Consider the following 23,176-nt stretch of genomic DNA (forward strand, 5'->3'; position numbering starts at 1 on the left):
CGAGGCAGTGGAGGAAGCTCTGCACAAAGAGGGAGCAGCACAAAGCAAGACCAGTATGGCCCAAATGTGGCTTACTTTTCTGAAAATGAACAAGGCCTGAATCTCGCCGAAATTTGCCAGTCCTCTTCTAGAATAAATGATTGGTTGGCAACAGTATCCAGGTCTCCTGTTGTGTTCATGTTTCTACCACCTGAACTGTAATCCCTGGTCTCCAAAACCGCCAGTTGGTGCTCAGAAGTGCCGTCTGCACAGAGAAAAACACTAGCTCCTGTGTTAGTGGGGTTCAGTAACGCCAGCTGCTCCCCTGCTGTGTGACCGGCAATATCTCCTGCTCCATCCACATTCAAACTACATCAGATTTTACACTTGCTCCAAGTAGGCCTCAGCCTAAACCCTGATTGACCCTAGGCTCCAACATCGCCAGTTGCTGCTCAGAAGTGCCGTCTGCACAGAGAAAAACATTAGCTCCTGTGTTAATGGGGTTCAGTAACGCCAGCTGCTCCCCTGCTGTGTGTCCGGCAATATCTCCTTCTCCCTCCACATTCAAACTACATCAGATTTTACACTTGCTCCAAGTAGGCCTCAGCCTAAACCCTGATTGACCCTGGGCTCCAACACTGCCATTTATTGCTCAGAAGTGCCGTCTGCACAGAGAAAAACACTAGCTCCTGTGTTAGTGGGGTTCAGTAACGCCAGTTGTTCCCCTGCTGTGTGTCCGGCAATATCTCCTGCTCCCTCCACATTCAAACTACATCAGATTTTACACTTGCTCCAAGTAGGCCTCAGCCGAAACCCTGATTGACCCTGGGCTCCAACACTGCCAGTTGCTGCTCAGAAGTGCCATCTGCACAGAGAAAAACACTAGCTCCTGTGTTAGTGGGGTTCAGTAACGCCAGCTGCTCCCCTGCTGTGTGTCCGGCAATATCTCCTGCTCCCTCTACATTCAAACTATATCAGATTTTACACTTGCTCCAAGTAGGCCTCAGCCTACTCCATGATTGACCCTGGGCTCCAACACTGCCAGTTGTTGTTCAGAAGTGCCGTCTGTACAGAGAAAAACATTAGCTCCTGTGTTAGTGGGGTTCAGTAATGCCAGCTGCTCACCTGCTGTGTGTCCGGCAATATCTCCTGCTCCCTCCACATTCAAACTACATCAGATTTTACACTTGCTCCAAGTAGGCCTCAGCCTAAACCCTGATTGACCCTGGGCTCCAACACTGCCAGTTGCTGCTCAGAAGAGCCGTCTGCACAGAGAAAAACACTAGCTCCTGTGTTAGTGGGGTTCAGTAACGCCAGCTGCTCCCCTGCTGTGTGTTCGGCAATATCTCCTGCTCCCTCCACATTCAAACTACATCAGATTTTACACTTGCTCCAAGTAGGCCTCAGCCTAAACCCTGATTGACCGTCCAGTGTTATTGGGGTTCAGAAATGTCATCTGATCCCCAGCTGTGTGTCCGGCAATTTCTCCTGCTCTGTCCACACTCACACAACTACAGATTTTAAACTTGCTCCAATTAGGCCTCTATCTCCACTCTGTTTGTAGTATTTTCCCTGGGTTCCAGCACCGCCAGCTGTTTCCCGGCATTGTCTTTGGCACAGGTACTCCCTCCTGCCCAGCCTGGTTCCAGCACACCTGCTGTTTCCGGGTAGTGTCAACGTCACTTTGCCACCAATACGCTGTCCTGTCGTGTTGCGGTCGGGTTAGCCGAGTCTATGGTGCCTGCAGTTTATGGGCTTCCTATGTGGGCTGCGGGATCTGGCAACAAAGGCTGGTTCCGTAGTGCCAATAGGACAAGCACCCCCGAATAGGACTGTGGGTTCCGGTAACTGCGGCCGGCTCGCGGCCTTGCAACTTTGTTTTTCATGGGTACCTTCTGCTACCCTTCCGGGTTCCAGCACAGTCAGCTGGTTCTCGGCAGTGCCTTTGGCTTAGGTGCCTCCTTCTCGGTATCCGAGTTCCAGCAAAGTCTGCTGGTCCTTGGTAGTGCTTTCTAGCACAGGTACCTCCTGCTTAGTAACCAGGTTCCAGCACCATCAGCTGGTCCTCGGTAGTGCCATTGGCTCTTGTTCCTTCTGCTGCCCCTCCGGGTTCCAGCACCGTCAGCTGGTCCTCGCTAGTTCCATTAGCTCTTGCAGCTTCTGCTACCCATCCGGGTTCCAGTACCGTCAGCTGGTTCTCGGCAGTTCCTCAGCCTTCTTGTACCTTCTGCTACATTTCCAAGTTCAAGCTTTTGGAAATGGTTTTTGGTTATCGCTCTGGATCTCCCTGATGATGACCCTGAAGACAACGACCCTGAAGACCACCCCGAAGAAGACGACGACCACGAAAATGATGACCCTGAAGACGATGACCCGGAAGACCACCCCGAAGAAGACCAAAAAGATGACCCTGAAGAAGATGACCAAGAGGACAAAGAACATGAAGACAACCACCAAGATACAGAACAACAAGAGACAGAAGACCAAGAAGCAGAAGACCAAGAAGCAGAAGAACAAAAAGCATAAGAACATTAAGCATAAGACTAAAAATCAGAGCAAAAGATATTATCTAAATTATAAGCAGAAGAAGACTAAGCAGTGTATGGGGGTGAGTCCGTTCCTCCTCGTGGTGCCCCTGGAAAATGCCTGCTGCTGCAGGCCAAACTGAACGCGGACAAATCCTGTTGTAAATCTTTTGTGACAGGCAGAACGGAAGGTGTAATCTTCAAACTTTTATAGATAACAACTACAGGAATGCCTGTCACAAATAAGAATATGATGAAGAAGAAGAATAGGAAGAAGATGAAGAAGTAGAATATGAAGAAAAATAATAGTTGAATAAGAAGAATATGAAGAATGTAAAAACAAAAGAATAATAGAAAGAAGGTGAAGAAGAAGAAGAAGATGAATAAGGTGAAGAAGAAGTTGATGAAAAAGATGCTGCTGCTGAGGATCATGAAGGAGAAAGTGTGGGAGAAGTAAAAAAGAAGGTGAAGGGCATGGAAGTAGTGAAACATACATATCTGACAAAATATAAAAAAGCTTAACATAGTCAATATCTTTGTAACTCCGAATGTCTTAAAGAAAAATTAATTCCTGCTATTCCATTTTATTGGGCTAAACCTCTATGGCTTTAATGTCTCCTCCACCTCCCCCAATACATTCTACATTATTCTTAGTTGTTTTTCTTCATGTAGAATTAACCTACAAGGAATGAAAGGGGTTTTTTTTAATTCCGATATTTCTGTCCCATTGACTTGCATTGGTTTCCGATATCGAATCGGCGATATCCGATACTTTTTGGGTATCGGTCCGATCCAATCCGATTCGATATTTCACGATATCGGATGGTATCGCTCAACACTACTCATGTTGCGGAGCTCCATGGCTCGCAGTCTCATAATGGCCCAATAGATGATACCAAACATGGAGATGGAGATTGGCGCTGTTATGGATAATTTGGTATTATATGCCGCCTTTCTCTTACTGTATCCGCTTGGACTCAGTACTGGATCACAGACCCAGGGGCAGAAGAATCTTGCAGTGATCGGTGGAACTCTCAAACTAATCATCCAAAAATTGTATGCACAATCTGCAGCGTGTTATACAGTAATATATCCCATTCCCGTCCTTCTGGACTTTCATGATTTATGTTAAAGCAGCCATGAATTTGGTATATTCACAGATCTCCTATTCTAATATACTGATCATTTACAATATGCGATGTATTATACCATAGAGTGTTATATATCACCTGCAACAATGGTCAACAGGTGGTGATGGTCAACAGGTGTTGAACCACACAACAGTCCTTCAAAAATACTCAGGCAGGTTAGTTACCTGACGTACGATCAGCATTAAATGGAAGAGCAGATGCTGAGCTCAGGGATATATCTCTTTTCATGATTTGATTTGAGTATTTTTGCATAAAATGTTGTTTAAAAGTTTCAGTGTTCTACAGCCAAATAGATTCAGAGATGAAAACAGTTGAACAGAAAAAATGCAGGAAAAAACGGAATGCCTCACCGTGTCAATGTGCTTGGTAGCCTTGAATTTGCCAGCAGCGATCCAAAAAATTTTCCGTCTGATCGTCGGATCATAATGAGAGGAAAAAAAAAAAAAAAGGGGTTGTCGGATCACACAGCTGAGTAATAAAAAACAATTCTTCTTTATTTCACACCATCATAAAAACGTGTAGATATATCCACAAATAGATAAAAACAGAGTCACATTCTTACGCGTTTCTCGCTATCAGCACTAAGGGCTGATAGCCAGAAACGCGTGGCTATATATATATATTTGTGGATACATCTACACGTTTTTATGATGGTGTGAAATAAAGAATTGTTTTTTATTACTCAGCTGTGTGATCCGAAAACAGTTGAACGTAACTCTTTTTGTGGAGCTGAAAACGAATATGATGCATAAATTTGCTGATTGGCTCTAACTTTCAAGATCCAGAGGAGGTTACAATTACTTATGACACCTTTCCTCCAAGCTTATAGAAAAATATTGTCTTGATTATTTCATAATCATCATCATCATTGCATTGTTAGTTTCTCGTCTATTACATCATCTACAGTATTTAGTCTATTGAGCTTTCAGTCTTCTATCATCTCAGGGCGACCACTGCACTGACCAATCAAAAAAACGCCAACTCTTCTCCGACAACGTGATCCAAATTACACTTCCATCACCCACTTTTATAAATGATGTATAAGGTATACAGTTTAGGATTTCTTAGCTTAGATTCTTAGCATATTGACATATTTCTATACTTTTTCTTTAGGTATGCCTCGTTCTTTCATTAACAAAGCAGATAACTTTTGCTACACATGCGGAGAAGTTACTTTTGTGTCACAAAGGCGAAACTTTGTCTACCATGATAAGGAAAGCCTACAACCTGTATTTTGGCTGCAGAATAGGAGATCAAGAAAAGAGTTGGGCTCCACACATATGCTGCAATAGATGTACTTCACATCTTATACACAGGTTGCTTGGGAAGAGGCAATCTCTGCCTTTTGCAGTCCCAATGATCTGGTGTAAGCCAACCAATCACACCACTAATTACTATTTCTGCATGGTGTTTCTGGAGCGCCCCACAAGGCCGTGGTTTACTTGATACCTGGCCAGACGGTTCTTAAAGGGGAAGTCACGGTAGCTGTGACCCAGTCCGTGGCCCTGGGCATCCAGTAAAATTAATAAATGGTGATGATGATGGGGTAGTTTGTAGGGGAAATAGTTTGTGACGCCACCCGTGGGATTCGGCAAGGATAGCAAACGCTGCAATGCAGATCCTCTGGGATGGTGTTAGGGCAGCAAAGATGTTTAAGCTCTCCATGGGTAGAGCTGTGACCCAGGGCAGTTAGGATGATAAAAGAGATGGTGGTGGCTGTTGTGGTGAGTGCGGTGCAGGGCAGGTGAGACGTGAATGACACAGATGACCGCAGGGTGCAGTTTCCAGTATTTTACTCACAGTTCACTTGTGCACAGATGCCCGCCTAGTGCCGTGTCCTCCAGGTGAGGGGTCCAGCAAACTCCCAGATAGATTGGGATACACCTTTCCAGGACTCCCTTCTGTGTGACTCCATCCTTGACATCTCACTGCACTGGTTTTCACTTCTTCTGCCAGCACCTTCACAGTGTCCCCAAGTCAGAAGCCGCAGACCTTATCGGGCTTCATCCTCAGAGTCCCCTTGCTCCTATATGGCTGCCTTTTTAGTGAATGAATGTGGTTGTGGCTGAGGTACGTACAGTCACCTCAACCTCCGGCTTGCCAGCTGAGTCTTGTAGTCCTCCACTAGTCTTAGGGGCCGGCTTTCCCACTGCAACCTGGTCATTCCACTTCTGGATATGGGCCCATGGGTGGCCTCCGCACTTCCCGTGCCCTAAGGACTCCTTCTGTCCTCCTAGGAACTTCCTTCAGACTCCCCTCACAACTCTCTCTCTCAGCTCTTCCTACTACACTCCTTCTCCGTCTCCTCACCAACTGTTACTCCCTTAAGCTCTGCTCCTTCTCTAATTTATCCACACACACACTCTACTTATCTCCCTCCTGGCCAGATGGGGACTAGTGTTGGGTTCTGGTGTGTGAGTCCTGGCAGTGCCCCTTCCTTACCTGAGTGCAGAGTACCACACCTCTGGGTAAAGTGCAGTACCCTGTGGCGACTGAGACCACAGGGGCGCCACATTTCCATTAGGAAAGGAGTTTCAAGGAAGAAAAAGTGGATTTTGCAGTATCTAAACATTCTATCTGCAATACGCCCAGTACCACATACAGAAGAACTGCCAGTTCCAAAAGCACCAGAAACATTTTCAGCCTAGTCAAGTGATGAAGAAGAGGACGCTGGGTGTCATAAAGCATCTTCCACTTACGACCCAGAGCTTCTGTCAGCAGCCTCAACTGAACCACTTCTTATAAAACAAAGGATCTTGTTAGAGATTTGGATCTGTCCAAGAGTAAGGCTGAGCTCTTAGGTTCCAGGCTACAGCAGTGTAATCACCTAGCGGGCGATATTCTGATAAAGATCTTGTCCAATATTTCTTCATGGAGGGCGATCTTGTAGCATGTAACAACATCAACAGTTTAATGGAAGCTCTGAAGATAAGTCATAATCAAGAGGAGTGAAGGCTCTTCATTGATTGGTCCAAAACAAGCCTAAAAGCCATCTTGCTAATTAAATGCAATGTGTTACCTTCAAATCCAGTTGGTTATGCCTTTCACATGGAAGAAACCTATGACAACATGAAACAGCTGTTGAAGTGCCTGAACTATGACCAACATTTGTGGCCCCTCTGTGATGATTTAAATGTGGTTGCCCTCTTACTTAGTCTCCACAAAGTACTGCTGCTTTCTGTGTGGAATATCACTACAATAAGAGACTGGCATTTCCAACACTCACTTCAGCCAGAGAGTTATGTCCTCCATTCAGCACTTGCTGACCTACATAAGATTTTGTTACCACTTACCACCATTGCGTATCAAGTTAGGCCAAATGAAGAACTTTGTAAAGGCGATGGATGAAAATGCAAAGCATTCACGTATTTCATTGATAAATTACCAAGGTTGAGAGAATCAAAGAAAAAAGGAGTCTTTATTGGACCTCAGATTTGTAAGCTTCTTCAAGATGACTGGGTGGATCAGGAAAATGCAGCAGATATAGTATATCTCGACTTCAGCAAAGCATTTGATAAAGCATCTCATACTTTCCTTATTGAAAAAATTGACCAAGTATGGTATTGACAAGGCTACAGTTAAGTGGATTCATAGCTGGTTCAGTGATCGTACTCAAAGAGTCGTAATAAATTGTTGCACATCCAATTTGAAAAGTGTTTCTAGTGGGGTACCACAAGGCTCTGTCATGGCCCCAGTGTTGTTCAACATTTTTATAAATGATCTAGATAAGGGATCTGAAGGTAAACTAGTCAAATTTGCAGACAAAGCAAAGCTAGGAGGGATAGCTAAAGCCCCCGTTACACACTGCGATATCGCTAGCAATATCGCTGCAAAGTCACCGATTTTGTGACGTTGCAGCGATATTGCTAGCGATATCGCTGCATGTGATACTTACCTCCGACCGGCTCCCCCGCTGGTTATCGCTGATCGCGCAAGAAGCTCCTGGACCATTCCTCGTCGGCCACTTCCTGCGGCGCTTCCTGCTGTGACGACGAGCGACGCGTGGAGCCGGGCGGGAGGGCGTCTGACAGGTAAGTAGCGATCCCCGTCCCCAGCGATGTCGCTAGTGAGATCTGCCTGTGTGGCAGCTCACTAGCGACCACTTAGCGATGTACCAGCGATCCTGACGGCGTCATATCGCTAGTCGGGATCGCTGGTGCATCGCTAGGTGTAACGGTACCCTAACACTAGAGAAGACAGAGAAAAGAATTCAGAAGGATTAGATAAGCTTGAACAATGAACAGTGACTAATAGAATGATATTTAACAGGGAAATATGCAAGATTCTACATTTGGACAATAAAAACAAAAAATACATCTATAGAATGGGGGGACTATAACTAAACAACAGCATGTGGGAAGAAGACTTTGGTACACTAATAGATCACAGACTTCACATGAGTCAACAGTGTGATGCAGCAGCAAAAAAGGCAGATGCAGTTCTAGGATGTATTAAGAGTTGCATAGAAACTAGATCTTGTGAAGGAATTATCCACCTCTACTCCTCCTTGGTCAGGCCTCATCTGGAATACTGTGTCGAGTTCTGGGTACCACATTTTAAAAAAGACATTAAAAAACAGGAGCAAGTTCAAAGAAGATCTACCAGAATGGTGAGCGGACTGCAAAGTATGTCCTATGAGGAACGGTTAAAGGATCTGGGAATGTTTAGCTTGCAATAAAGAAGGCTAAGAGGAGACTTAACAGCTGTCTAGAAATATCTGAAGGACTGTCACAGTGTAGAGGGATCATCATTATTCTCATTTGCACAAGGAAAGATTAGAAGCAATAGGATGAAAATGAAAGGGAGAAGATACAGATTAGATATTAGAAAAACTTTTTGAAAGTCAGCGTGGTCAATGAGTGGAACAGGCTGCCATGAGAGGTGGTGAATTCTCCTTCAATGGAAGTCTTCAAACAGAGGCTGGACAGACATCTGTCTGGGATGATTTAGTTAATCCTGCATTGAGCAGGAGGTTGGACACGATGACCTAGGAGGTCCCTTCCAACTCTAACATTCTAGGATTCTATGAGTACTTTCTCCGTTTGTTGCTGGGTAAAGAAAAGGCTGCGAGGGTAGCATTCACATCAGTGGTAACTAATTTTATTGAGACACTCAAGAGCAGATAACAATAAAGGAGTTGGTGGAAAAACTCCTCAAACCATATAAGGATCTTAGCTGTTGCATGTCCTTTAAGAATTCCACGTGCGCATCTAGACTCTTTTCCACCAAGCTGCGGAGCAGTGAGCGACGAACTTGATCAGCGTTTTCATCAAAATATTGTGGCTAAGGATAAAAGATATCAAGAAAAGTGGAATCTATCAATGCTTGCAGATTACTTTTGGACAATTGTAAGAGATGATCCCATGCTGGAGAACGAGAGACAAGCAAAAAGAGTTGTCTCTGAATGAGGAGCAAATGTTACAGTGCAATTTCTGTACCAATTTATAATTTGCAATAGTGTTTAGACAGGTTTTGGTTATTTGAATTGTTGCTAAGTTTCCTCCAAATAAAGAAAAGTGGCATAACAAAATATTCTGCATCTTTAGGCTGTGTGCACACGTTGCGGATTCTGCCACGGATCCGCAGCGTTTTTGGCCCTGCTGCGTTGTACAGTACCATTGTAATCAATGGAAATTAAAAACGCAGTGCACACGGTGCAGAATTTTTCGCGTGGATTTGCTGCGGTTTCAAAACCTCAGCATGTCAATTCTTTGCGCGGATTCCGCAGTGGTTTAGCACCTGATCAATGACAGGTGTCAAACCGCAGGGGAAAACCACAGGCTAAACCACAGAAAATCTGCAGATAAACCGCGGGTCTTTTGACCTGCGGATTTTCCCAAATCCACGCGGAAAAATCCGCAGCACCTTCCACTACGTGCACACAGCCTTATACTTGCGAAACTAATAATGTTTCAAAGTACTGAAACTTGTATGCAGTAATTATATGTAGTTAGAAACAACCATACCCTCATAAAGGATACAAGGAATGTATATAAATTGTATCAAAAAATTGAATTTATTAATCAACACACAAAGATGCAAGAGTCTGTCTGGATCACAGAATCTCACTCCGCTTTTATGCACACACTGATTACAAGCAAACAGGTCACAGGTGAGGATGTTACCTTTAGTAGCCATTCAAACCCATCTGGGTCAACTTCTGTGCATGTTATCAGGCCAAAATCACCAGGGTGTGTAAATTTTTGATCAGGGACATTTGGATGTTTTGGGTTGACATTATGATTTAAAAAGAGAATACACAGTACTTTGACAATAAATGGTTTCACCCAACCACTAACCATGAGTGGAGAAAAAGTTTTAGTGTTATCATTCATATTCTCTGAAAAAGGCCAAGAAAGCAAAAATTCTGCCCTGGTATGTACAGGAAAGATGTATATCTTTGTACCGTGCCCTGGTATGTAAACTTTTGAGCACAACTGTGGTTCAAAAATGTAAATTAATCAAGAAACGATGTATATCTAAATCAACTGTAATTATTATTAATAATTTAAATGATAATATTAAATCTAACGACTGACTGGTGGGTGAATTGAAATGTATAGGTGTGGGCAGCACGATGGCTCAGTGGTTAGCACTGTTGACTTTGAACACTTCAAATACATACTGATAGTGAATGTAGATTGGGAGCCTCAATGGGGACAGTAATGAAAATGTCTGTACAGCGTTGTGGAATATATTGGCACTACATAAGCAACAATAATAAATTATAACTTCAATAATTCCACTTTTTGTCAACAGAGGGCGATAGATTGATAAACAAGCCAATTCTAATTCAGCGCAAAATGAAAAAAAATTAATTCAGTTGCAAAACTAATGGAAAATTGAAAAATCTGGCTTCAGTAGTACCACCACCCATAAACCACATATTTTCACATGTTTACAATATTATTTAAGTGCAATTTATTCCTCAGATGAAAAAATATAAATAATGGTATTTACCATAGTGGGAAATTGCAGATTAATACTGTCTTGAACATGTGCAGGTCTCTGATTGGAAGACTATATCTATCAAAAGACTAGCTGCAGAGAGAAAGTAAAAGCTATGTTTTCCCTGCAGCTGCTCGCTTCCAGTCATCAGGGTGGAGCTAGGGCTTTAACAGTCACCACTCACTATATAGTCACATATGTTGCAGAGTAGGATGTCATGCAGAGTGTAGGGGGAGTGATTTCAGTGCGCTCACTGTATAGTAACTGTTACAGCATAATTTCGACGACTTATTTTTCTCCCTGTAGCCACAATTATAATTATGCCTCATTCAGATGTTCAGTCCACCTGTACGAGTGCTAAACATCATTTGTACAGATAGCACTCGCACCTGTGGTGGTCTATGGGACCATTCACATGTTCATGGTCGGATCGAAATCGGTATCGGAACTTTATGGGTCCGCGAAAAATATCGGACCGAGTGCAGGCGTTCCGATATTTTTCATGGACTGTTGGAAAGAAAAAGGGGTGAGAAACTTTTTTTCTTTTCTCCTCCACTTACAAGAAAAACTGATTACATTCAGAACACACTCTGATCAAACTCTGATCAGAGTGTGAGCAAAATAATTGGTCCATCTTCTTCTCGTATGGGAGAAAAACGGACGTCTGACTGAAGCCTAAAACTGTTACATGTTTCAGACGATACTTACTTGTTCCACAGGCTGTACGGAATATTTTTTTTTTTTTTGCTGAAAATTTCCCTTTAATAATAAAGTTGGTATAATTGACCGATCTGCAGCAATCGCAGAAATTGCTCGGTGATTTCTAAGACGGACGTCCCCGGCAGAGGCACTATAGAAATTTCAAGGACACAAGTCAAACAAATGAACTTTCTCTACTCCGCGAGCTGAGCTTAGAAAGCTTTTAGAGCCGAGTCATTTATAACGTTCCCGAACGCTGATTGTTTGTATCATTTTCTACATCGTAACTTAATGCTTCATCTGTAACAACAGAAGCTGTTAAGCCAAATCCTGAAAGCTTTTTGCCTGAATTTTTGCTGCTAAATTAGGCAAATTTGACCTGGGAATCTGAGTACAGATAGAAGATTTCACACCAGGGGCTCATTTGCACAAAGTACCTCACTGTAAAGACTCCATAAAAATCATATTTTCCTTTTTTTTGGGGGGAGGGGTGTTTAGTTCATCAATGTGAGACTACAGGGTTTTTCATTTATGAACTTATGTCACCACGTAGCTGCTATGTGTCTATGTCATTAAATCCGCTGCGGGGAGTCTCCGGCAATGAGTCGAGAGCTCAGTGATTCTCCTTTTTATGGCTGATTTTACCCTTTTTGGCACGGTGACTTAGGCTTTCCAAATGCTAATTGCTGCTGTAGAACCTCAGCAAAATGGATCTAACCGTTACTAGCTAAGTCCCAGCTCCCGATGCAATCAAGAAAATGGATCTACAATGCTTTAATGCTGTGAGGATAAATATACGAGCATTCAGGAAGGGCTTGGTAAAGCTGCATTTTCAGGGACTTTTATGTGTTTATCCTATTGTTATGTTTTATTTACTTTCATGTGTAAATATTTACATTAAAATCTACTTTCAGCTTGAAAAGCTTTATTGGATGACAGACACATCAAGGGTTAAGCAATAACAAGATGGATGTCAATCCTTTTCTTCAGCGATATCTGGACTGCCTATGATGAAATAGCCTTTGCGTGTCACATGCTTGCTAAAAGATGAGCAAATCTTTTGAAATTCACTTTCGCCAGCTTTTTCAACTTTTTCCTGAAAACACAATTTGCAACTAATCAATTCCCTATAAATTGCAATTCTGCAAAACTTCCAAAAAAAGTGTGCAACACTCTGAAGTCTCCTAGGACAGTATCCAACCCCTTTCAAACTTTTTCACAATATTAACTTTATATTTGCGTTAAAGTGACCTCAACATATCTTGCTATACAAAAATAGTTGCTAACTGTTCTTCACTGCTGTGTTGTCACACACTATCTGTAATGTTTATTCAGTGTTTTGTGGCTTAATCTCCCTATCTTTATTGCTGAGCTGTGACATCATCTCACTATCCTGAATCACCCTAAAAATGCTGCTTCATTCCATGCTTCTGCTTTTATACAGTCTCTCATAGTCTCTCCTGATTGTCTGTGCTATATCATGTAATGTTATAGTTGCAAAGCACTATGAGGAATCTCACATGACAGCATCTGAGTCCATAAAAGCCTTCTCTGCCCTATGCAATTGTAAGGGGGTGGTGAACAGAAGACGCTCTCAATGAGCATCTGCAGGTAAACATCTGCTGGGTGAAAATGGCAAACAGGAACTGAAGAAATGAATAGGTTTTTCCTAGAGGGAATAGTATAGTAGAGACACAGGGTCAGGTGACAGTTGTGTCACAGTTATTAAATATAAAAGGCCAGGCTGAGCAGGGGCTAGTTGGCACCCAGAGTCTGTACCAAGCAGGTCATGTGGCTGCAAAGTGGGTTTACAGGGACCATGACCACAAAAGGGTCCGAGAGAGATCAGATTCTGAAGGGCTGAGCTAGACCTTAGCTGAGAGGAAGGTCGATGACCTGAGCTGAGAGGAAGATTGATGCCAGTTGACCACAATGCCAGGAGCATATTTCCATCAACATTTCACCAACGTCAGCTGACCTAGAGGGGGCCCAATTATTCGACTGACGGCAGCCATCCTACTACCTATCTCTGTGGCAGGGGTGGTAAGGATGGAGATAGATGCGTGTCTGTGGAAAGAATTTGGGAAAGAAGGTGATCATACTGGTGAAAAGCCCCATCAGAAATGGACGCATCGTGATATATGGAACTAATGTCTTGAAGGAAATAGGACTGAATTCAGGCCTGAACTACGAGGAAGATCGGTGACTTGAGCTGAGTAGAAGACTGAGACCAGCGCCAGTAGAAGACCTTGACCAGAGCTGAACTAGGCTTGAAAGATGATCCGGCTGTAGCGGAGGACCGTTACTGAGCAGACATGTGGTACTGGGAGTGGACTGGGACAGCCCTTCAAGTAGCGAGTTGAATGAGAGAAAACGTCCCCTGAATTGGATTTCCGGCCAAGCAGTTAGTGTCGAGACTACTATTAGGGCTTGTGTACTGTTTAGTGGTGTTCAGATAGCTAGTGACAGTGACGTGTAGAGTTACACTGATGTAAGATAACATTTACGGTGATCGATACTCAGACATAGGAATAATAACGTGTGAATAATACTGTGATTATATTTTGGATATCTGCGTTGCTAAATTCTGTATTGTAATAAAACCTTTTGTCTTTTCTTGTGCCATTTCTCAATCTCATACTTAAGACACTAATCTTTTGATCTGTATATGTTAAGTAAATCATTGTTGGTGCAATCTCCACTTTCTCCTCATTGTCTGCAGCATTGCATCCAAGTAACCTGCTTGTACTAGCTTTTGCAATGTGAAAAATATAAGCAAGTTTGTTTTTCACCAATGCATGCGAATCCAATCTCAAATTGTTTGAATTTGCCTGGTCCAGCGAGTTTCTAAAATTTGACTCAAATTTGAGGAGCATCTCTAATGCTTATCTGTCACTAATACTTCACCAGCTTCCACCGCTGTCTGACACTGCCAATATTTTCCTTTGGGCAACACTGACAGCGAGGGAAGCAGTGCTGACTGAGTGCTGACAGTTCTGGGTGGTGCATATTCCACTCCTAGGGTAGAACAATTACTAGACGGGTTCAGCAGCCAATGTGGCCGCACCACTTCTTATTTAAACTCCTATAGTCACTTTCCAATTATTGTACTATTCTACAGTTCTGGTAGTCTTCTATAGGATTGACCCTTTGTGTTCTGTCCCAGCTTTTGTTCCACATTTAATCTTTTGTTTTACTCATTGACTCAAGGGCTGACTGTTTTCTCTCTTTGCCAAATGTCTCTGCCCAATCCTGTGAACTTGAACCCCGCTATCCTATAACTACACTTTGTATATAACTTTGCTATGGCCAATCTCAGGTTCTTACCTGATGTGTGGATTCTTCTTACCCTCATTTAATCGATTGGTCAGCACCAATCCATGGATATAATCCAGAGGCCAGTGCATCTGATCCGGATACAGGGGTAAAAGGCCGAACACCAGGGAACCATGAAGACTCACTATGTGGAGTGGCATGCATCAAGACATTACATGATAGTCCTTTTGGTCTGATGATGATTACATGACCCTAAGTTTATAAGTCAACCTGCAGCAGTGTTGAATGTATTGCTGGAGTGGTAGTGTGCAAGTGTGAACACTGCTCCATTCATTGTAAATTGAAGTATTGTTCATGAACATGTACTATACCATATAACCATAAAAGTGAATGAAGGGGTGGATGCTGCACATGCGCACCACTGCTCCATTCATAAAAGAATTTAGATCGCTGTCAGGAATTTCTACAGCCAGGATCATGTGATCGCAAATATGCAATTTGCATAATTCCAGCTACATTCCAACCAGACATGTCCAATCTTGCTCAACACACTTGCATTGATTGAGGTTGCGCATGTCTAGTCAGCATGCGACCACATGTATGAAAATCGTATACTTGCGGTCCACTGCCGGCATTGGAGAATCCTGACAGCATGCACATGTAAGGGTCGGCCAGGACCGTAGTCGTGGCCGAGGACTCCGGGGCAACGGTGTCCTGGCCTCCCCTCACATAGACATGACTGGTTCCTGTCAGCATACCTGCAGCTCCATTCTTAGGGCTTTTTGTAATGCGCTGCACATTTTCCTCAGACAATGTGGAACAAACAGAGTCACAGTCCCGTTCAACTTTAACAATAGCAGCTTTACTCATTTTTGTATGCAGCACATCCATTTTCTTTACAACGGTTACCTCAGATTCCACAGCCCACAACTCTGTCACTTTCCCTATGCTTTCACTGTCTTACTTCAGCATATCTCCAGGATGTCCCATCCCGTTCAGCATTACAGCATCCTCTCTGTCCAGCTTCACCATTTTTGGGAATTCCCCTGTCTGTTTCGCCCCAGACAAAAATGCGTCTGCCCTCATAGCAACCTGCCTCATAATGAGTGACCTGTGCTGCTGTACCACTGCCAACTGTCTCACTACCATCTGTAGTGTAGTCATCTGCACTGCTTTGTTCTGCACTGCTGTGAACTGTGCGGCTGTGATCTGCGCTGCTGTTTTCTGCAGTGCATGGAGGGAGGACTTGGAACTGCCACGAGATGAATCCAAATTAGACGAGCCAATTCACATGTGGAGGGTGCACATCCAAGCTAGTTAGCATAGTGGAATCAGGAAAAAAGGAGATTGATGGCACTCCAGAAATAAAGAAAACAATATATATTTTATTGTGGCAAATTAAGCCATATTAAAATCAAGTTGCCTGATGCGTTTCGAGTGCCTGGTGTGCACTCTCAGTCATAGAGTTCTGCAGTGTTGTCATCTGTGGCCCTCAGGCCCTGGACAGCCGGGCCTGTATCTTTAACGTTACAGAGCTGACTGCCCTGTCAGGGCGCTTCCGCCCAACTGATTCAAATCTCAGGTTAGCTCCTCCTACTTTAACTATTTACAGGCTGAGTATGCACTCCACCCCATCTACTGGCCTAACTGGGGTACTACGCTTTCCCTACAACTATAACAGAACCTTGGTCCGAAGCGCATCAGGTATGTTATTGCTTATGTATTGCTTATACCATGATTTCAATATTTTACAACAATGATGATATTTGTATCTTAGAAGACCCTGATGCTGGATTGGTACCTTGAAATAACCTTCTGCATAGTTACAAAGGTTGAAAAAAAGACACAGTTCCATCAAGTTCATCGTTTCACTTTAATTATTTGCAAATCTATAAACTACAAATGTCACTTTTCTAAGCGATTATTCCGTTTTATCCAATTACATGTTTAATGCCTCCTTTTTTTTTTACTTCAAAAGGTTTTCAATCAAACCAGCATGAAGGAGTTACGTAAAAAGTCGATTTTACTGACTGGCTATTTGGAATACTTAATTAAACATTATTACAGGGAAAATATGGCTGAACCCAAGAAACCTTATGCAAAAATAATCACACCCTCTCATTTCGAAGATCGGGGATGTCAGCTCTCCCTGGCATTTTCTCTGCCCATAAAAGCTGTTTACAGAGAACTGGAAAAGCGAGGCGTCGTGGTACGTGATATTGTCCTTTTGTCATAGACGTGTTTGCAAATTAACAATGTCAATAACCGTTTTACTTAATAAAATTGCACTTGACCCGGTAATCACATTAAGACATTACAAAGTTTTCCAATCATTCCCCTTTATGAGCGTTGACTTCCTTCTGCTACTTTGTAGGATGTCATCGCTCACGCCTGAATTCTTTATTTTCAATTAACTTCATACTTTTATGCATAAAGATGGAGCGGCGGACATTAACGTGAACGGTACTATGTATTTACATGAGAGGTTATCAGGCATGTCATCTCGGTTAATTACATTTCAGTTTTTTATAGAAAAATAACCTTTTTGGCATTTTTTTAAAATTAACTAGTTTAGTTTGTTTTGTTTTTATTGTAACTTTTGGAAATATTTTACGAGCAGCCATATTGCAGAAGCAAAGAATACAAGTTAATGACTATGAGGATGGCCCCCTACATATTAAGCTAATGTCATCTAAGTGTGATTGTCAGCTGATCACATCAAAATTATCTGATTGGTAAAGGGACATCTTGACTGTCCACCAAAGTTTAATATCAGGGGAGAAAAGGATGGAATTCAACCCCCCGTATGTTCTTGTGCTGGATACTGTAAGCCGCTGGCACCGGTTTCCTCCATTCTCCTCATAAAGAACCCATGACTGTGTGATTGAGCGATGTATAGGGAAGTGTTGAGGCTTAGAGCTTAAAGATCTTGTTAGCTATTTATCTAACACTTTAATACAGTCTTTAAAAACAAATAGATTGCTGCCCAGTGGAGCTGTCATTTGTCACGAACACCTGCACCCTCTTATTATAATGAGATGACTCTGCTGATGCTGTCTTAGCTCACACAGCAAAGCTTAAAAGTGAGCAGCAGAAAAAATAAGAAAATTCACCGCTCTTGACGTGTACTCAAGTGACTAACCTGAGAAATGTTAAAATTTAGGAATTTTTAATGTTAAAATAAAGCAAAATATATATATATATATATATATATATACTGTATATTGTAATAGAAAACAATGAGGCTATTGGAAATTGAGTTTTTGCTGCTCCTTCCCAAAATGAATAAACTCATAATAGAAGCCTTCTGAGAATAAAAAAATTAACTCTACTGAAGCTTGCTCATACTGAAAAATATTAAACTTTATTGTATATTAAAAGAGGTAGCCCACTACTTTAATATTGATGGTCTATCCTTAGAATAGGTCATTAATGTGTAGTCGGTGGGGATGCGACACGTAGCGTCCCCACCGATTAGCTTTTCCCGATGTCCACCAGAATGGCTCACTTATGGAACTGCGCAGCTCCATTGATAGAACAGTGGTTGCGGACGGATACTGCACATCCGCCCCTACTGATCTAAATAGGGAGTGGTTGTGCCATACTCGATGGAGCTGTTCTCTGCAGCTCCGCAACTGAGCAGTTCTGCTTGTTGCCGACACCAGGAACGCTGATCAATGGGGGTGCCGGGTGTCGCACCCCCACCAATTAGACATTGATGACCAATCCAATGGATAGGCCATCAGTGTTAAAGTAGTGGACAACCTCTTTAAAAAGGGAACAAGATTATATGGACTAGAAAGACATGGCTGCTTTTTTCCCAAAGAGTGCCGCACCTGTCCAATGGTTGTGTCTGGTATTGCTGCTCAGCTGTATTGAAGCGAAGGTCGCTGAACTGCAATACCATAAACAACCTTTGGAAAGGTGTGATGCTGTTTTGGAAGAAGGCAGGCATAGTTTGCGTTCCTAGATGTAAACATTCTCTAACCCCTTAAAGGGAATCTGTCACCTATATTTAGTGATATCATGTAAAGATATCACTAAATTGTGCGTCCCATAAGGATTCTAGTTGAGCCTTTGACTCCCCCGACCCCGCACCTTTGAGGCATGAATACCTTTTTTAGCTTGTTGTGGATGCATGCAAATCGCCGCGGTCTGGTCCAGTCTGATGGGCGTGGCTTAGGAGTCTTCTCCCCCCACCTCCTCGTTTTGCTTCACGTAATCTTTGTCTGTGAATACCAGACACCATTGGTTTCCGCGCTTGCGCAATGTAAATGCCCTCGGCGCCTGCGCAGTATGCATTGCCTGACTTTGGGCGAAGCATATATTCGCTACTGCACAAGCGCCAGTATTTTCCAGCGCGGTCTATGCCCCGGAAGTGTGTCCTGCATGTGAAGACTTCCGAGGCATAAACCGCGCTGGAAAATACCGGCGCTTGCGCAGTATCGATTATATGCTTCGCCCACAGTCAGGCAAAGCATACTGCGCAGGCTCCGGGGGGCCTTTACATTGCGCAAGTGCGGAAAACAACGGTGTCTGTGGTATTCACAGACGAAGATTACATGAAGCAAGCCGAGGAGGTGGGGGGGAGAAGATTCCTAAGCCACGCCCATCGGACCAGACCGGACCGCGCCGATTTGCATGCATCCACAAGCTAAAAAAGGTATTTATGCCTCAAAGGTGTAGGGTCGGGGGGAGTCAAAAACCTTAGCTGATGTACTACTATCAAGTTTTTATTTCTGCAAGACAAGTTGCAGCTTTGTATGACACCATTATTTATCAGATATATGGTACTAAAAGATGGGAGAAAATCCAGAAAGAAAAACTGATGTCCCCCCCCTCCTTTTTTATTATGACATTCACTTTTAGGTAAAAATGACCCGGTAACGTTGTTCTAGCGGTTAATGCGGTTATGGCGATACCAAACTCATATATGTTAACTACTTAAAAAAAAAAACTTGTAAAATAAAAAAAAAAGTTTGGCTTCAGTCACCATGTTCTAGGAACCATAACTTTTTTTTAATGTTTTGCATAACAACTTTTTTTTTTTCTTCACAAAATAAGCTGTAGTTTTTATTCATAACAATTTGTTATCCATAGAACTTTCTTATCTCTTTTTATTCATCTTGTTATGGGAACCAAATTTACAAAAAAAAATGCAGTTTTTCCTTTTTAAATTTTATTTTTGCATTTCGCAGTTTAGAATAAATATTTAATTTTTTTTTTAGTTTGGAAAATTGTGCACGCAGTGAAGCCAAAAGTGTTATTGTGTTATTTTTTTTTTTTTTTACATTTTGCTAGCTACTTTTGGGATAAGTGGGGGAAAATTTTATTTTTGCATCTTTACATTTTTTTTTATTTCTTTATTTTTTGCTACAATTCTTATGAGTACACTTAAAAAATTGGCATTTTTTTCATATGAACTATATTACAACACAATGTTCAGAACTTTGCAATGTTCACATAATCTACTGGGACTTTTTTACATTCATACTTTATGTCCTTTCAGGAAAAGTTTTCAGCAGGTTCATTATCAATAGAGGCAGGATTACCATGACAGGTCCATACACAACTAACAACATAATGTCCACCAATCCCAAAAGGTGATTGTCACATCTGACCTCTGCTCCTCCTCTCTTCACAAAGACCTTTGCACACGCTCATTAGATGCTTCAATGCGAAAGATAAGGTCACAGTCTGACCAATGTGGCTAATGTACATGTGCATTTCCTGGTTTAGGAAGTTATAGTCTAAATAGCCCCAGTAGCCAGTGTAAAAAAAATTCAAGATGTCACATATTTTTTAATAAAGAATGAAATAGAGGAAAAAAAAATCTTGTAATAATATAAATAAATAAATAAATACAATATACATTTAAAACAAAAACCTGCTTTATAAAATAGGTAATTTTTTGAGGATAGCTTCCTTTTAAGGGATTACAATTTTGCCACCGGAGTTAGTTTACCTGCAGTTACTCTTGGGTGCTTAAAAAAAATAAATAACTTTTACTCCGTATGTGGTGTAAGATTTGGTTATAAAACAGACAAGAGTACAAAAAAAGCAAATGTATAGACTAGATATAGGTTTTGGTGTAGCTATACCAGTTTGATACTAGACCGGATCGCAATAGAAATGGTTATCAGGTTAAAATTGACCTTCGGCGCAGGCAATAAAGATTTACCATTTCTATTTTCTCTTACAGTGTGATATGCGGGAGCCCAATGTTCTACGGATCACACCCGTTCCTCTCTATAACACATTCCACGATGTCTTCAAGTTTATTAAAATTTTGGGAGAAGCTTTGGCTGCTGTTGAAAGCTCAAAGAGAGATGGGATAGAAGAATAAAGATCAGATTGCCTTAGTCTCGGTTGTTTCAAACAGTCGTGTCACAAATGTTTGATTTTTATACGTATTGTAACAACCCTGCTGGCATCGCTGCATGACCTCCCATCCCCCACACACCAACTTACTCACTGCTCCAGGCCATGCTGTGATTTCTGTCTGCTGCCAGCTCCATGCTCTGTGCCGCTTGTCTCTTATCTGCTCTGTGCATGTTTCCTGGCTGTGTGCATAGGGGGAGGTGCCAGAACTCTCTGGTTCTTATGGATTCAGGGTGCACCTGGCTAATATGTCCCTGACCAATTACCAAGAGCCCTATAGTATTTAGGGCAGCTCCACGCAGTGGAACCTTGCCTGTGCAATGTGTTAGTGTCTTGCTACAGAGTTGCCAGGTCTTGCTCTATGTTCCTCCTTCTCTGGAGGCTTTACTCCTTGCTTTGCTTGGTACTTGTCTGTCTGCCCTCCAGGAGGCAGAATATCCTGGTCTCTGTGTCTTTGTTCTTGCCTTGCTTTGTACCTGTGTATACTCTGGTCCCTGTGTCCTTGGTCATGTCTCGTATTGTTGCCCTGTCTGAACTCTGTCCTACCTTTGTCTGTCTGTCTCCTTGTCTTTGGCTTCTTTCCCTGCTGTGTTTTTCCTTGTGTCCTCCCTGTTTGCTTGTGCTCCGTACTCTTGTGGTCCTGCTTGGTTCCGGTACTGCTGTTGCAGAACCTCTTGCTGCTCTACTATTCTTCTCTGCAGCCTTGCGGTTCTCCTACTGTGTGAACAGGTCCAAACCTGTTCCTTCATGCTCCACTCCTTCCTGCTTGTATCCGTACCTGCACCTCCTGTGTGAACAGGTCCAAACCTGTTCCGACATACTCCACCCCTTCCTGTCAGTACCCATACCTACCTCTCCTGTGTGAACAGGTCCAAACCTGTTCCGTCATACTCCACCCCTTCCTGTCAGTACCCATACCTACCTCTCCTGTGTGAACAGGTCCAAACCTGTTCCGTCATACTCCATTCCTTCCTGCCTGTTCCTGTACCTGCTCCTGCTGTGTGAACAGGTCTCTACCTGTTCCTTCATGTACAACTCTAGCCTGCCCTGTGTCTCAGCAATGCCGGCCTGCCCTGTGTCTCAGCCGTGCTGGCCTGCCCTGTGTCTCAGCCGCGCCTGCCGTGCCCACCTGCCTGTCTCAGTCGCACCTGACCAAGTGTCCTGTTCCCCAGTGGGATCAGCAGCCACAGCCAGACACCACCCTGAAGTGGCACCTGGCAGCTACCTGCCGCACAAGCCGGACCTCACCATCAGAGGCTCCAGTGAAAACCATGGCAGCTGTCATAGTCACGCCCCTTCCAGGGTAGTCTGGTTTGTGGCAAAGTGGGGCCACAACCCCCTGGCTCACACCCACCAGTCAGGGCATGAGCGTGACACATATGTTGTAAAAAAAAAATATATATATATAAATAATATATTTTTTAGGCTCTTTATTAATCCACATTCATTATTTTTCATTGAGTTATTCAAGAATATTCCCTATAGATGTAAAAGTGGAGTAGATCTCATTATTCAGGGTGCAGGCTCCATATGGTGGCATACCTCCTACCATCATCTGATATATACAAGTAAGCTCCATCTTCAAGGCCAGCAGTTATTTCCTTATGGCATTTGCTGTCCCAGAATTGTCCTATAGGTCCAATTTATATATAGAAAAGAAACAAATAAATAAATTTGGCTTTGCTTTAATTAAACTGACCTAAATAATGTGTTTCCAGGTCCTTTTTACTGCAAAATGAATGATTACTTCCATGTCATGTTTGCCAAGAACAACTGCTTCCATGATAAAATCTGACAGATGTTGCTGTTTTTTATTGCTTTTGTGCCCTCACAATGACTTTACATTTATTGAGCAACTTTCTTACAAACATATTCGTGGAGGAGGAACCACACTGAGACAAAGACTTCGGTGATACTCAAAATACCATGAAGTTAATATAGACAGGAATAAGTAGGAAAAAGGTAAAAGATCAAAGAAGAAATGAAAGGTTGATATGGAAAAAAGAAAATTGGTTTTGGGTCACGTTCACACGTTCAGTATCTGGTCAGTATTTTGCATCAGTACTTGTAAGCCAAAACCAGGAGTGGGTGATAAATACAGAAGTGGTGACGAGTTTCTATTATACATTTCCTCTGGTTGTTCCACTCCTGGTTTTGGCTTAAAAATGCTGATGTAAAAAATTTACCAAATTCTAGGAGAGTGAATGTGGCCTTAGA

General features: G+C 42.6%; 1 protein-coding gene across 2 annotated transcripts in view; it reads left to right on the forward strand.

The window, feature by feature from the left end:
• The window catches only part of KYNU (kynureninase), a 130,054-nt gene extending 107,292 nt beyond the window's left edge, over positions 1 to 22,762 (forward strand). For both annotated transcript variants that reach the window (XM_073545571.1, XM_073545570.1), the window contains exons 13-14: positions 16,557 to 16,787; positions 20,781 to 22,762. In XM_073545571.1, coding sequence (XP_073401672.1) covers positions 16,557 to 16,787; positions 20,781 to 20,924 — 375 coding nt within the window. In that variant the 3' untranslated portion in view covers positions 20,925 to 22,762. The remainder of the gene's footprint in view (positions 1 to 16,556; positions 16,788 to 20,780) is intronic.
• The last annotated feature ends 414 nt before the right edge of the window (positions 22,763 to 23,176 follow it).

This window comes from Dendrobates tinctorius, unplaced genomic scaffold, assembly GCF_039654945.1.
Source record: "Dendrobates tinctorius isolate UK_male_01 unplaced genomic scaffold, ASM3965494v1 ptg000143l, whole genome shotgun sequence".
NCBI lineage: Eukaryota > Metazoa > Chordata > Amphibia > Anura > Dendrobatidae > Dendrobates > Dendrobates tinctorius.